The following is a 14,359-nucleotide window of genomic DNA, read 5'->3' on the forward strand; positions in this document are numbered from 1 at the left end:
CACTGCTATTTAGAACAAACAATATTCTTTAAATCGGAGATTTTAGTTGATAGTGTCACTACTTCGGCAATTTCATCAACCAAATCTTCTTTCTTGACATAATATTTTAAATCTTCTTTCCTCACATAATTTAATAATAAAAACATCATTTAAACTTCGATTAATAAATGCTGGGGAACTACTTTGATATGCGCCCTCAAGGCGCCAAATTTCTCGCCAAATATTTTTGGCTAGAAACTCCACGCTGCCATATTGCTATCTAAATTTTTTGTCTACATTTCGAACTTCAAGCCTAAAATGTCTCTAAAAACACGGTTTTCGCGAATGCAAAAACCACGTTTTGAACACACAATTTAAGCTAAAAATCCGAAACAAAAACAAAAAATTTAGATAGCAAAACCGTAAAGTTTCTAACCAAAATTGTTTGACAAGTGTCCATGTACACAGCGATATGTTTTAACTTAAAAAAACATCTACGAATGGCATCATCTAGGCAACGAACGAATTTACGAACTACGCACACCTCGCTTTAATAAATTAACATAACAACTATAAATTTCAAAGAATACCATGTACACAGCGTTCTGTTTCAACTTTAAAAAACATCTACGAATTGCACAATTTAGACGGTACGCACTAATCAACAAAATAACTAAAATAAATTTCAAACAATTCAAAAAACAACAATAACGACAGAAATTCATACTAAAAAACAATGAACATAACATGTTACAAAATAAGAACAAGAATAAAATAAAATGCACTTACCATTAATGCTTTTTCGAACAGCAGAAATACCAATTTCATACCGCCTTTAACATGCCGCCAGGTAATCACTATCGTATTTATATAACAGCCAGACACACTAACCAGAAAATTCATACTATGGTTCACAAATAAATAAAATAACAAATAATCACAAATCCCTACTTCTATCACGCACAGCCACTAAAATAATCTCCCATACCTTCTTTCCACACCTCCAAATACCCATTGCCCCTCAACAGGATGACCACGACGATATTTCCTTATGGCGAACTTCAATTCAACAACTTTCACCATTAAATCTTTCCCCCCTAGCTTCTCAGACACAAAGCATGGCGGGAACCAACGAACCCCAGCGAAAGATTTTTCAACGTCAACAGGGTTGCCATACAACACGCAATCGCTCCAGAAACCAGCGCAGAACACATATCGCCACATTTGGTGAAATTAGGGCGTATATCAGAGATGTACCAATGCTGGTTAATTTGACAAAGTCCTGTGAGCGGATGCAAAGTATAAGGTGTAACCCAAACAATTACCGAATTTTCTGCTATTAAACTTATAAGGTCGCCTTAGCGTGCCTTCGTGGTGTAACGGTAGCACGCTGAGCCGGTATTCCAGAGGTCCGTGGTTCGATTCCCGGCGAAGGCGGTTGCATATTTTTCATCTTTTCTGCTTCCAATTAACGTAATGACTCTACAAACTATCTACTTTTGATCTCCAGGTTCCGCAAAGGCTCCATGAAATATTTCTTTAATAAAAATGCCTGCACCTCAAAGATTCTCACATGAAAGCATTGTTATTTACAGCACGTAATTCTACCAAGAAAATCCCGCATTCTAATGCAAGCAAGCAGATGATAACACCAGAACAGAAGAAAAACTGACTGTATTGATTTTATTTAATTATGTCAAAACAACCGAAGGCTAGCTGTCTAAAAGGATATATGCCTTAGCGGAGGACTTTCTAAGAAAATCGTGCTGGTATACACATTAAATATTGGGAAAACCACGAAAACGTTTATTCAATCACCTCCATTCGTCGAAATTCGAACCCCGGACCGACCTATCAGTGTTCAGCGACTTTACTGCTCGGCCCTGGTGGGCATATCAGAAGAAAAATACTGGTATTACAAAATTATGAGCGATATTATTAGCCTCTTAATAAGGTTAAACTTTAAAGACTGCATAATATTTCTCTAATAAGTGGTACTGCAGTAAAGCTGACATATATATTAAAATAGTAAAATTATTATGTAAATATAGGAATACTAGGAATAGTAATTATATAAGAATTGTATAAAAAATTAGAGAAAACATTTACTTACATGAATAAAGACATTGTTAGTCCTGTCGCTGCTACAGGATTGCGGTATATCATCCATGTGGTAATCATTCTTATCATATCCGCCGCAGCATTCCAGCTGCAACAAATAAACACATTATGATTCAAAATCAAGTTAAATTATTTTATCTTTTCCGATTCCTATACAAATCATTTTACCTGTTCTTATAAAAAATCCTTTCATTGCGTGAGTTTAGGTGAACTTTACAATTAAAATGAAAATCGTATAATTATTACACTTAAATTTATAGCAAGGTAAGCAAACGAAAATGTAAAAAATTATTGCTTACATGTAGTTGAAGTAATTCAACGAATCTAGCAGAAGCACCTCCATCTTCTAGCTTGCTTTTATCAATTTGATCTTTGATAGATTCTGTCAAAAATTCTTGAAACTGAAATAAAATGTTAAACAGTGCTTACAATCCATGAATATAGTTACTGAAATTTACTTAAATTCGTTAACATAATGCATAACCTTCAAACATTTAAGTCCCCAATAATAATAAAATTAACTGAGCCCAATCTAATCCAAAATAAGTTTGTTCATTGGAAACTTTATTGTAATAGAGCAAATCCTCACCGTAAAAACAAACTATCTGCGTAAATTGTATTGAGAAAGCAATGATTTCTACACTTGTTTTAATGGAGTGCAGCAAACAACAGTACGCTTTTCACAAAAAAAAAAAAAAAAAAAAAAAAAAAAAAAGCGACATTTCTCTTTATCTCCCGTTCTATTGGACCGATTATCGAAATATAACTTAGGTTATATATTAGATTTATATATAGCATTGTTCTAATGCAGGTATTTTGAAACAAAATTGAACTTTTTCTGAAATACCATAACAATGTTTTTCCATATTTCGATTCTATAACTCACATTATGCCTAGATATAAAATTTTGTAACTTTTGATGAGAAATTTATGAAGATATTTAAAAATTTATCTTGGGCCTTTTTCTTACATACGTACGTACGTGCGAGCGTACGTACGTATCTCGCATAACTCAAAAACGAGTAGCCTCAGAACGTTGAAATTTTGTATATAGGACTGCTATAACATGTAGATGTGCACCTCGTATTTTGGTTCCAATCGCCAGCACCAAACATATATCAATATATTTATATATATAACCACTCTGTTACCCGGCTTGGTGATCTCAGTTTCTTTACTCTTATTTGTTGGTAAATTGTACATTTTTTGCTTTAAAAATGATTGAATTATGTTGTTTTTATCTTCCAGTTAGGGATTTTATGCCTTTAGTAAATCTGTGTGCAATAATTTTAGAATTATCAGCAATTTTAAAGCTGTTTAATTGCCGCTAAGCCTTTTTAATGGCGGGCATTGATGTTTACATTTGAAACAGGAGTCTAAGTGGATTTGTTGCCAATCTAGAGAGACTAAGCTTCGCAACACAAAAATAACGCCTTCATTTATTATTGCCAATTAAATCATGCTTAATTCTTTCTGGAATTTTTTCGAGGAAATAAGTGTTTGAGATTTACTTCGTAATTTTTAATATAGATATTTTGAGTTTTTATGTATTTTTGACTTCTCGCGAAGTGAGAACTGAATTAATAAAATGAGAAATACTCAATCGTCTGTGAAAGACTGTTTCTTTTTTGTTTTCTTTGCTTAATTTCTTTTATATATCATTCTAGCTTTATTATAGTATTTGAACAGAACATGTGGCAACGATTAGATAATTCTATTCTTTAAATGATATAAATTTTGTGCATTATCAGTTATAATATAAACGAAATATATAAGTTAACTGTTATATAATTATTGGATTATATAACAGTTACCTTAGTTTCCGTTATAAAATTATTATATAAGTTGACTGTTATATAATTATTAATACTGTTAAGTGAATCTAGCGCCAGAGTGTCGCTATCGCAAACAAATACTATAGTGAATTTTAAAGAATGCATTTATTGTATTTTGGTTTATGCGCTGTCAACGAAGTAGATTTAATTCAATCCAATAAGTTTAAATGAAATGCAAGAAAAATGCGTATAATTTAATATTCCGTTAAAGGAAGTCATGTGGTGTACACATCAGATTTTTTTTAATTGTACACAACCGGAAAAAGGGTCCTCGATCATTACTTTCAAATAATTTTAACAAAGTGCGTAAACTATTTATCGAAGTTTTACAATAGAGCACATGGAAAATAATAAATTAATTGTTAATTTAAATTTATAGGGCCTAGGTATGGGAGAATAGTATTAACATCAGGGCGAAATTCTCTGATAATTATTAGAAAATTATTCTGTGCGTTCATTCTGCACAAAAAAGAAAGAAAAAAAAAAAAAAAAAAAACCTGAACAGTTTCAGATTTTAAATTAATTTCAAAGGATTTTTTTTTTTAATGTTTTGTGTGTTACCTTTATTCCTTAAATATCTTTTTTTCTGCACTTTAACCATAAAATCTAGTTCAAAAGCAATATCGCAAAATAGTTTTAAAATGAGCATATCTTTAGAATTTCCGATACACAGTCTCGCGCACTGGAGATAAAAATGTTTTTTCTGTACAACGTTGCCATTGCTCGCTTTGAAAGCCTTGAGTTGTAAGTCAAAATTCGTTAAAGTTTTACAAAATATGAAATAGATAATAAAAAAATTCCAAATTTCAACTTTGGGTTTCCAGATGCACATACCTGGAAGAGGATTACGTTATTCAAATTCTGGTGTCTCTAGGTACCGTTGTTTTATCACAATGTGAAAAACATACATAGATTTATGCAGATTCTTCATTATTTAATTTTTTCAAATATAATACAGGACGATAGTATTTGGCGTAGACAGTTTGAAAAGTGAAACGGACATTCAGAGTGTTTCGACTCAAAATCGCAAAACGAGAACAATAGTCCCCCAGGGACAAAGCCCCTTTAGATTAAAAAAAAAGAAAAAAAAAAAAAAAAAAGCAAATATGAAAGGTTACATATTTTAAATTACGTCCAAAGTTTTTTTTTTTTTTTTTCATTTTGTGTGTTACCTTTAATAAATATCATGTTCTTCGTGCTTAAAAAACCATAAAATTTAGTTCAACAGCAATATCGCAAAATAATTTTAAAATGAACATATCTTTAGAAATTTCGATACAGAGTCTGGCGCGGTGGAGATAAAAATATTGTTTTTTCTCGTACAGTGTTGCCATCGTTCGCTTTGAAATCATTTAGTTTGTTAATCAAAAATTCATTGAAGTGTTGCAAAGTATGAAATCGATAATAAAACAAATTTGAAATTCAAATTAGGACTTCCATATGCCCATATTCTATGGAAGATTACGTTACTCAAATTTTGATGGCTCTAGGTATGTTGTTTTATCACAGTGATAAAACATACAGATATACGTGCAGATTATTAATTATTTAATTTCTTTAAATATAATACAGGCGGGTAATATTTGGTGGCAACAATCTGAAAAGTGAAGCAACGCTTATCGTGAATCGATGCAAAATGTCAAAACGAATAGTCCTCTTGGGCAAATTACCCCTTTGAACACAAAAACAAAACTCTTCCGGTCGATTAATGAAATTTAATTCGTGTTCTTCATGTCTCAAAAGAACGATTTAGAATATATATTAGATTTATGTATAGCATTGTTCTAGCATAAGAGTTTTGACACAAAATCGGACTTTTTCTGCGATCACATACCAATTTTTTTTCGTGTTTCGATTCTACGGCTCAAATTATTCCTAAATATTTAATTTTGCAAATTTGGTGATAAACTTACAGAGAAATTTAAAAATTTATCTTGGCGCACTTTTCTCAATTTGCGCTAAGAATAATTCACTCGGCGAAATTCTTACTTTATATGTTAACCTACTTTCTTTTTCCTTTTATTTTGCAAGAGCGGAAAATTGTGAGCGAGTATCTTTCATCCTTTTCAAATCATTTTTTTTCTGTTTTTAGATCCGTAAAACACATTGGGAAGCAATAAATATAGTAAGCTTTACTGCTTAAAGTAAATATGCCCATTTTCAAAACGGGCAATTATGTAAATTTACAAATATCTTGCGAAATTTTGCATAAAAATACTTATTTATATTATTGACTTATTTATTGCTTAGAAACACAGCCATTTTAAGACGATGGGAAAACTTTTATATGTTATAATTCAAATATTTTCGAAAAATATATAAAACAATATTAAAATATTTCGAAAAATATAAAAAAATTCAAATTTCAAAAATAAATCAGAATATAGCTGCGAATTTTATTTGGAATAAATCCTAATTTCGAGCTATGAAAGAAAGAATCAAGTGCGTTTAATAAAAAGAGAGATATTAATGAATCTATAACAAACTCATTTAATATTAAGAAGCTCAAATTTCAAGAGCTAATTTTTTAAAAAACTAATCATTCGAATTTTCAAAAACTTTGCACTTTGGCATAATTTGAGTCATAGAATCGAAATATAGAAAAAATTCATATTTCATTTCAGAAAAAGTACGATTTTGTATCAAAATAGCTATGTTAGAATAATGCTATGTATAAATCTAATATATATACGAGTATATGTACAACTCGCGATTTCGAGACATGAAAAACGGAAGTCAAATTTCGTAAATCGGCGAAGTAAAACGAGAAATATGGAAGTGTCTCAATTTTTTGTGCAAGATGTACATTTAAGATAAAACGAAATTCAGTTTAAGATTTAAAGAATTTAGCTTATACCTTTTCACCATTAGCATGCTTCCACACAAGCCCAGCAGCTGCAAGTTCCATCACAACCACAATTACCAGAATAACAAAATACTGTAAGAAAAGTAAATCAGTGTTTGAATGAAGTCGAGAAACAAGTATCCACATGGCCGAAAATTGACTTTAAATTTTAGAATAAATTTACAAATATTATGTTAATTTGAATATTTCGCAATACAAGCACATACACTTTATTATACCGATGCTTAATGGAAAAACCACTCAACTAAAATTTAATTTTTTGAAGTTAAAAACTGATAAATATTAGCAATAATACAAAATTTTTAGAAGTTAAAAACTGATAAATATTTGCAATAATACAAAATTTCAGAAGTTAAAAACTGATAAATATTAGCAATAATACAAATTTTAGAAGTTTAAAAGCGATAAATATTGGCAATAATACCAAATGTTTCGAAGTTAAAAACTGATAAATATTAGCAATAATACAAATTTTAGAAGTTCAAAAGCGATAAATACTGGCAATAATAGAAAATTTTTAGAAGTTAAAAACTGATAAATATTTGCAATAATACAAAATTTTTAGAAGTTAAAAACTGATAAATATTTGCAATAATACATAATTTTAGAAGTTAAAAACTGATAAATATTAGCAATAATACAAATTTTAGAAGTTAAAAACTGATAAATATTAGCAATAATACAAATTTTAGAAGTTCAAAAGCGATAAATATTGGCAATAATACAAAATGTTTCGAAGTTAAAAACTGATAAATATTAGCAATAATAAGAATTTTAGAAGTTCAGGAGCGATAAATATTGGCAATAATACGAAATTTTTAGAAGTTAAAAACTGATAAGTATTTGCAATAATACAAAATTTTAGAAGTTAAAAACTGATAAATATTAGCAATAATACAAATTATAGAAGTTTAAAAGCGATAAATATTAGCAATAATACAAAATGTTTCGAAGTTAAAAACTGATAAATATTAGCAATAATACAAATTTTAGAAGTTCAAAAGCGATAAGTATTGGCAATAATACAAAATGTTTCGAAGTTAAAAACTGATAAATATTTGCAATAATACAAAATTTTTAGAAGTTAAAAACTGATAAATATTAGCAATAATACAAATTTTAGAAGTTCAAAAGTGATAAATATTGGCAATAATACAAAATTTTTAGAAGTTAAAAACTGATAAATTTTAGCAATAATGCAAATTTTAGAAGTTCAAAAGCGATAAGTATTGGCAATAATACAAAATGTTTCGAAGTTAAAAACTGATAAATATTAGCAATAATACAAATTTTAGAAGTTCAAAAGCGATAAATATTGGCAATAATACAAAATTTTTAGAAGTTAAAAACTGATAAATATTTGCAATAATACAAATTTTAGAAGTTAAACACTGATAAATATTAGCAATAATACAAATTTTAGAAGTTCAAAAGCGATAAGTATTGGCAATAATACAAAATGTTTCGAAGTTAAAAACTGATAAATATTAGCAGTAATACAAATTTTAGAAGTTCAAAAGCGATAAATATAGGCGATAATACAAAATTTTTAGAAGTTAAAAGCTGATAAATATTTGCAATAATACAAAATTTTTAGAAGTTAAAAACTGATAAATATTTGCAATAATACAAAATTTTAGAAGTTAAAAACTGATAAATATTAGCAATAATACAAATTTTAGAAGTTAAAAACTGATAAATATTAGCAATAATACAAATTTTAGAAGTTCAAAGCGATAAATATTGGCAATAATACAAAATGTTTCGAAGTTAAAAACTGATAAATATTAGCAATAATACAAATTTTAGAAGTTCAAAAGCGATAAATATTTGCAATAATACAAAATGTTTCGAAGTTAAAAACTGATAAATATTAGCAATAATACAAAATGTTTCGAAGTTAAAAACTGATAAATATTAGCAATAATACAAATTTTAGAAGTTCAAAAGCGATAAATATTGGCAAAAATAGAAAATTTTTAGAAGTTAAAAACTGATAAATATTTGCGATAATACAAATTTTAGAAGTTCAAAAGCGATAAATATTTGCAATAATACAAAATGTTTCGAAGTTAAAAACTGATAAATATTTGCAATAATACAAAATTTTTAGAAGTTAAAAACTGATAAATATTAGCAATAATACAAAATGTTTCGAAGTTAAAAACTGATAAATATTAGCAATAATACAAATTTTAGAAGTTCAAAAGCGATAAATATTGGCAATAATACCAAATGTTTCGAAGTTAAAAACTGATAAATATTAGCAATAATACAAATTTTAGAAGTTCAAAAGCGATAAATACTGGCAATAATAGAAAATTTTTAGAAGTTAAAAACTGATAAATATTTGCAATAATACAAAATTTTTAGAAGTTAAAAACTGATAAATATTTGCAATAATACATAATTTTAGAAGTTAAAAACTGATAAATATTAGCAATAATACAAATTTTAGAAGTTAAAAACTGATAAATATTAGCAATAATACAAATTTTAGAAGTTCAAAAGCGATAAATATTGGCAATAATACAAAATGTTTCGAAGTTAAAAACTGATAAATATTAGCAATAATAAGAATTTTAGAAGTTCAGGAGCGATAAATATTGGCAATAATACGAAATTTTTAGAAGTTAAAAACTGATAAGTATTTGCAATAATACAAAATTTTAGAAGTTAAAAACTGATAAATATTAGCAATAATACAAATTATAGAAGTTTAAAAGCGATAAATATTAGCAATAATACAAAATGTTTCGAAGTTAAAAACTGATAAATATTAGCAATAATACAAATTTTAGAAGTTCAAAAGCGATAAGTATTGGCAATAATACAAAATGTTTCGAAGTTAAAAACTGATAAATATTAGCAATAATACAAATTTTAGAAGTTCAAAAGCGATAAATACTGGCAATAATAGAAAATTTTTAGAAGTTAAAAACTGATAAATATTTGCAATAATACAAAATTTTTAGAAGTTAAAAACTGATAAATATTTGCAATAATACATAATTTTAGAAGTTAAAAACTGATAAATATTAGCAATAATACAAATTTTAGAAGTTAAAAACTGATAAATATTAGCAATAATACAAATTTTAGAAGTTCAAAAGCGATAAATATTGGCAATAATACAAAATGTTTCGAAGTTAAAAACTGATAAATATTAGCAATAATAAGAATTTTAGAAGTTCAGGAGCGATAAATATTGGCAATAATACGAAATTTTTAGAAGTTAAAAACTGATAAGTATTTGCAATAATACAAAATTTTAGAAGTTAAAAACTGATAAATATTAGCAATAATACAAATTATAGAAGTTTAAAAGCGATAAATATTAGCAATAATACAAAATGTTTCGAAGTTAAAAACTGATAAATATTAGCAATAATACAAATTTTAGAAGTTCAAAAGCGATAAGTATTGGCAATAATACAAAATGTTTCGAAGTTAAAAACTGATAAATATTTGCAATAATACAAAATTTTTAGAAGTTAAAAACTGATAAATATTAGCAATAATACAAATTTTAGAAGTTCAAAAGTGATAAATATTGGCAATAATACAAAATTTTTAGAAGTTAAAAACTGATAAATTTTAGCAATAATGCAAATTTTAGAAGTTCAAAAGCGATAAGTATTGGCAATAATACAAAATGTTTCGAAGTTAAAAACTGATAAATATTAGCAATAATACAAATTTTAGAAGTTCAAAAGCGATAAATATTGGCAATAATACAAAATTTTTAGAAGTTAAAAACTGATAAATATTTGCAATAATACAAATTTTAGAAGTTAAACACTGATAAATATTAGCAATAATACAAATTTTAGAAGTTCAAAAGCGATAAGTATTGGCAATAATACAAAATGTTTCGAAGTTAAAAACTGATAAATATTAGCAGTAATACAAATTTTAGAAGTTCAAAAGCGATAAATATAGGCGATAATACAAAATTTTTAGAAGTTAAAAGCTGATAAATATTTGCAATAATACAAAATTTTTAGAAGTTAAAAACTGATAAATATTTGCAATAATACAAAATTTTAGAAGTTAAAAACTGATAAATATTAGCAATAATACAAATTTTAGAAGTTAAAAACTGATAAATATTAGCAATAATACAAATTTTAGAAGTTCAAAGCGATAAATATTGGCAATAATACAAAATGTTTCGAAGTTAAAAACTGATAAATATTAGCAATAATACAAATTTTAGAAGTTCAAAAGCGATAAATATTTGCAATAATACAAAATGTTTCGAAGTTAAAAACTGATAAATATTAGCAATAATACAAAATGTTTCGAAGTTAAAAACTGATAAATATTAGCAATAATACAAATTTTAGAAGTTCAAAAGCGATAAATATTGGCAAAAATAGAAAATTTTTAGAAGTTAAAAACTGATAAATATTTGCGATAATACAAATTTTAGAAGTTCAAAAGCGATAAATATTTGCAATAATACAAAATGTTTCGAAGTTAAAAACTGATAAATATTTGCAATAATACAAAATTTTTAGAAGTTAAAAACTGATAAATATTAGCAATAATACAAAATGTTTCGAAGTTAAAAACTGATAAATATTTGCAATAATACAAAATTTTTAGAAGTTAAAAACTGATAAATATTAGCAATAATACAAAATGTTTCGAAGTTAAAAACTGATAAATATTAGCAATAATACAAATTTTAGAAGTTCAAAAGCGATAAATATTGGCAAAAATAGAAAATTTTTAGAAGTTAAAAACTGATAAATATTTGCGATAATACAAAATTTTTAGAAGTTAAAAACTGATAAATATTTGCAATAATACAAAATTTTTAGAAGTTAAAAACTGGTAAATATTTGCAATAATACAAAATTTTAGAAGTTAGAAACTGATAAATATTAGCAATAATACAAATTTTAGAAGTTCAAAAGCGATAAATATTGGCAATAATACAAAATTTTTAGAAGTTAAAAACTGATAAATATTTGCAATAATAAAAAATTTTTAGAAGTTAAAAACTGATAAATATTTGCAATAATACAAAATTTTAGAAGTTAAAAACTGATAAATATTAGCAATAATACAAATTTTAGAAGTTAAAAACTGATAAATATTAGCAATAATACAAATTTTAGAAGTTCAAAAGCGATAAATATTGGCAATAATACAAAATGTTTCGAAGTTAAAAACTGATAAATATTAGCAATAATACAAATTTTAGAAGTTCAAAAGCGATAAATATTGGCAATAATACAAAATGTTTCGAAGTTAAAAACCGATAAATATTTGCAATAATGCAAATTTTAGAAGTTAAAAACTGATAAATATTGGCAATAATAAAGAAAAAATCGAAGATAATAATCTTATTGCAAATACTTTTAGCAGATGATGAATTTAGCCTATATTTAACTTGATGAAGGAATTTTCTGGAAGATTTTCGAAGAACGTATAGCCCATATAGCTCTTGCTTTGCCCAATGGTAAATTCTGAACAAAAAAGAGTTTTGTATTCTATGGTAGGTCAACAAATTTGCATTATGGAGTGCAGGAAACTGACTTTAGAAATCTGTAAAAGATCGCAACAACTGCGCTCTAGTCTCTAGTTACTTAACCAGTGCTGCCAGTCATTATCGTTTATAAACTCTATTATTGTACTGCAACACATCTATTGTAAATATTGTGTTCTAATATTATACATGTTGTTACGGATTTTGTATTTAGTTAGCTATTTTTAGTTTTAGTAGAAACGTAATTAAAATTGTTTTATTTCCCCGTCCAATGCAGTATGTGACGAGTTTTAAGAGAAAACTACGCCGAAAAAGTAAAAATACAGAAGCACGCGCATTTAATAAATAGATATCTCGTAATTCATATTTAAACTGAATAAATGCAATTGTGTGTTAGCTGTAACTGTAATTATTCTCTTTTGCTTTCCAGAAACCTCAAGAAAATAAAAACTACCAGAATGTTCTCATGCACGATTAAAAAGGCTTAAAAAGCATGAGAAAAACATTTCAGTTCGGTTGTTTACTGAGCTGTTGTTGTTTATTTAGCTGTTGTAAATTTTGACCGGATTAGCTTTCTCTGAGCTTTGGATTGTATTCTATTTAAAGTTTTAGTAGTTTAAAATATAGCTACTGATTATATTGCGTGATATTATGCGAATATCTTTGAGGAAAAACCTGCGTTTTATTATTTAATCTTATGATAAGAATAAATTTTGTTAACTTTTTATCGGACTTGTGCATTCAATGTATTACAAACCCTACGCAAGCAACAATATGCAACAATCTCAAATGTACTGTAAACATGTAATATTTCAATTGTATTGTAAGCATTTATTTACTGTGAAAATGATCGCGAACATTGCACTAAAACAAAAATAACAACTAAAACAAACATCATATTCGAATATAAATGGCAATCATACATTCGCAAATTATATTTTAAATGCATCGTAACAATGTGTGAAGTGAATTTTAATCTTTATGTGTAAAGCAAATTACGAGTAACCATCATATTTTTGCGTATAGAACTGAACAGTACTTAGTATATAGTTAATATTGGAATTAACAAAATATACTGTCTGACATACACTGCTAAATTGCCACATAAATAGTTGCAATGGATAATAATAAAGAGCAATACGAGAAACATACATACATTTATGCATATTCTTCATTAAATTTCTTTAAATATAATACAGGGCTCTAATACTTGATCGCTACAATTTGAAAAGTTAACCGACATTTAGAGTGAATCAACACAAAATGCCAAAACGAAATTAATAGTCCTTCTGGGCAAACTACCCTTTGGCAATAATAAATGCAAGAATTTTTTTAAATTACTTATTACATGTATATCTTTCTGGAGTACATAGAGTGGTGGCCAAAATTGTTCACACTTTCGGAAATTTTTATGTTTTTGAACTTTGTATGCTTATAGAAAATGTTACGTTTCGCAAAATGCAAACTTGTATATATCATTTTAAAAAGAATTTATTACTGAATTCAATACAAAACACAAAATTCAATTATTTGTAATACAAAAAAGTTATATGTACTTTAATATAAATAAAAAACACAGTTATGAATTGGTTTGTAATGTCTAGCTTTCCTGGCCAATCACTGTTCTTGTTCTGAGAACCAATCAAATGTTAGTAACTGTCAGTAGAAGCTGACATCATGTTTACACTTGAAACAATTCATTATTTTGCTTTGTTCTGTAGAAGGAGGACCTGTTTCTTATACACTGCAATTACAAGTAGGAATTTTTGTGAAAATTTTAATATTTGGTCAAGAAGCAATGACATCAAATAAAAGAGTAGATTGGACACCTAGAAAGAGATGTAATATTATTGTGTTACGAGAAAGTGGTCTTTCCTATGCTGAAATTGCAAGACAGGTGGATGGTTCAGTGACTACATCTGGAGTCCGAACGTTTTGTTTACGATATCAGGAGACAAATTCAATAAAAAGCAAAGAAGGAAAAGACCGAAAAAGGTGCACCACATCTATTGATGATAGAAGAATAAAAAGACTATGTCTCCAAGATAGAAAAATGTC

The 14,359-nt window shown here is 27.0% G+C and overlaps 1 protein-coding gene across 1 annotated transcript in view; it reads right to left on the reverse strand.

Moving 5' to 3' along the window:
• Positions 1 to 14,359, reverse strand: part of LOC118187406 (CD9 antigen-like) — a 54,606-nt gene that overhangs the window by 13,992 nt on the left and 26,255 nt on the right. The window contains exons 3-5 of the mRNA XM_085816543.1: positions 6,793 to 6,873; positions 2,400 to 2,501; positions 2,093 to 2,188 (exon numbers count right to left, since the gene is read on the reverse strand). Of these exons, the coding sequence (XP_085672669.1) occupies positions 2,093 to 2,188; positions 2,400 to 2,501; positions 6,793 to 6,873 (279 nt within the window). The remainder of the gene's footprint in view (positions 1 to 2,092; positions 2,189 to 2,399; positions 2,502 to 6,792; positions 6,874 to 14,359) is intronic.

Source organism: Stegodyphus dumicola, chromosome 5 (assembly GCF_044657685.1).
Source record: "Stegodyphus dumicola isolate Sdum_Otavi_A_Nest chromosome 5, ASM4465768v1".
Lineage (NCBI taxonomy): Eukaryota > Metazoa > Arthropoda > Arachnida > Araneae > Eresidae > Stegodyphus > Stegodyphus dumicola.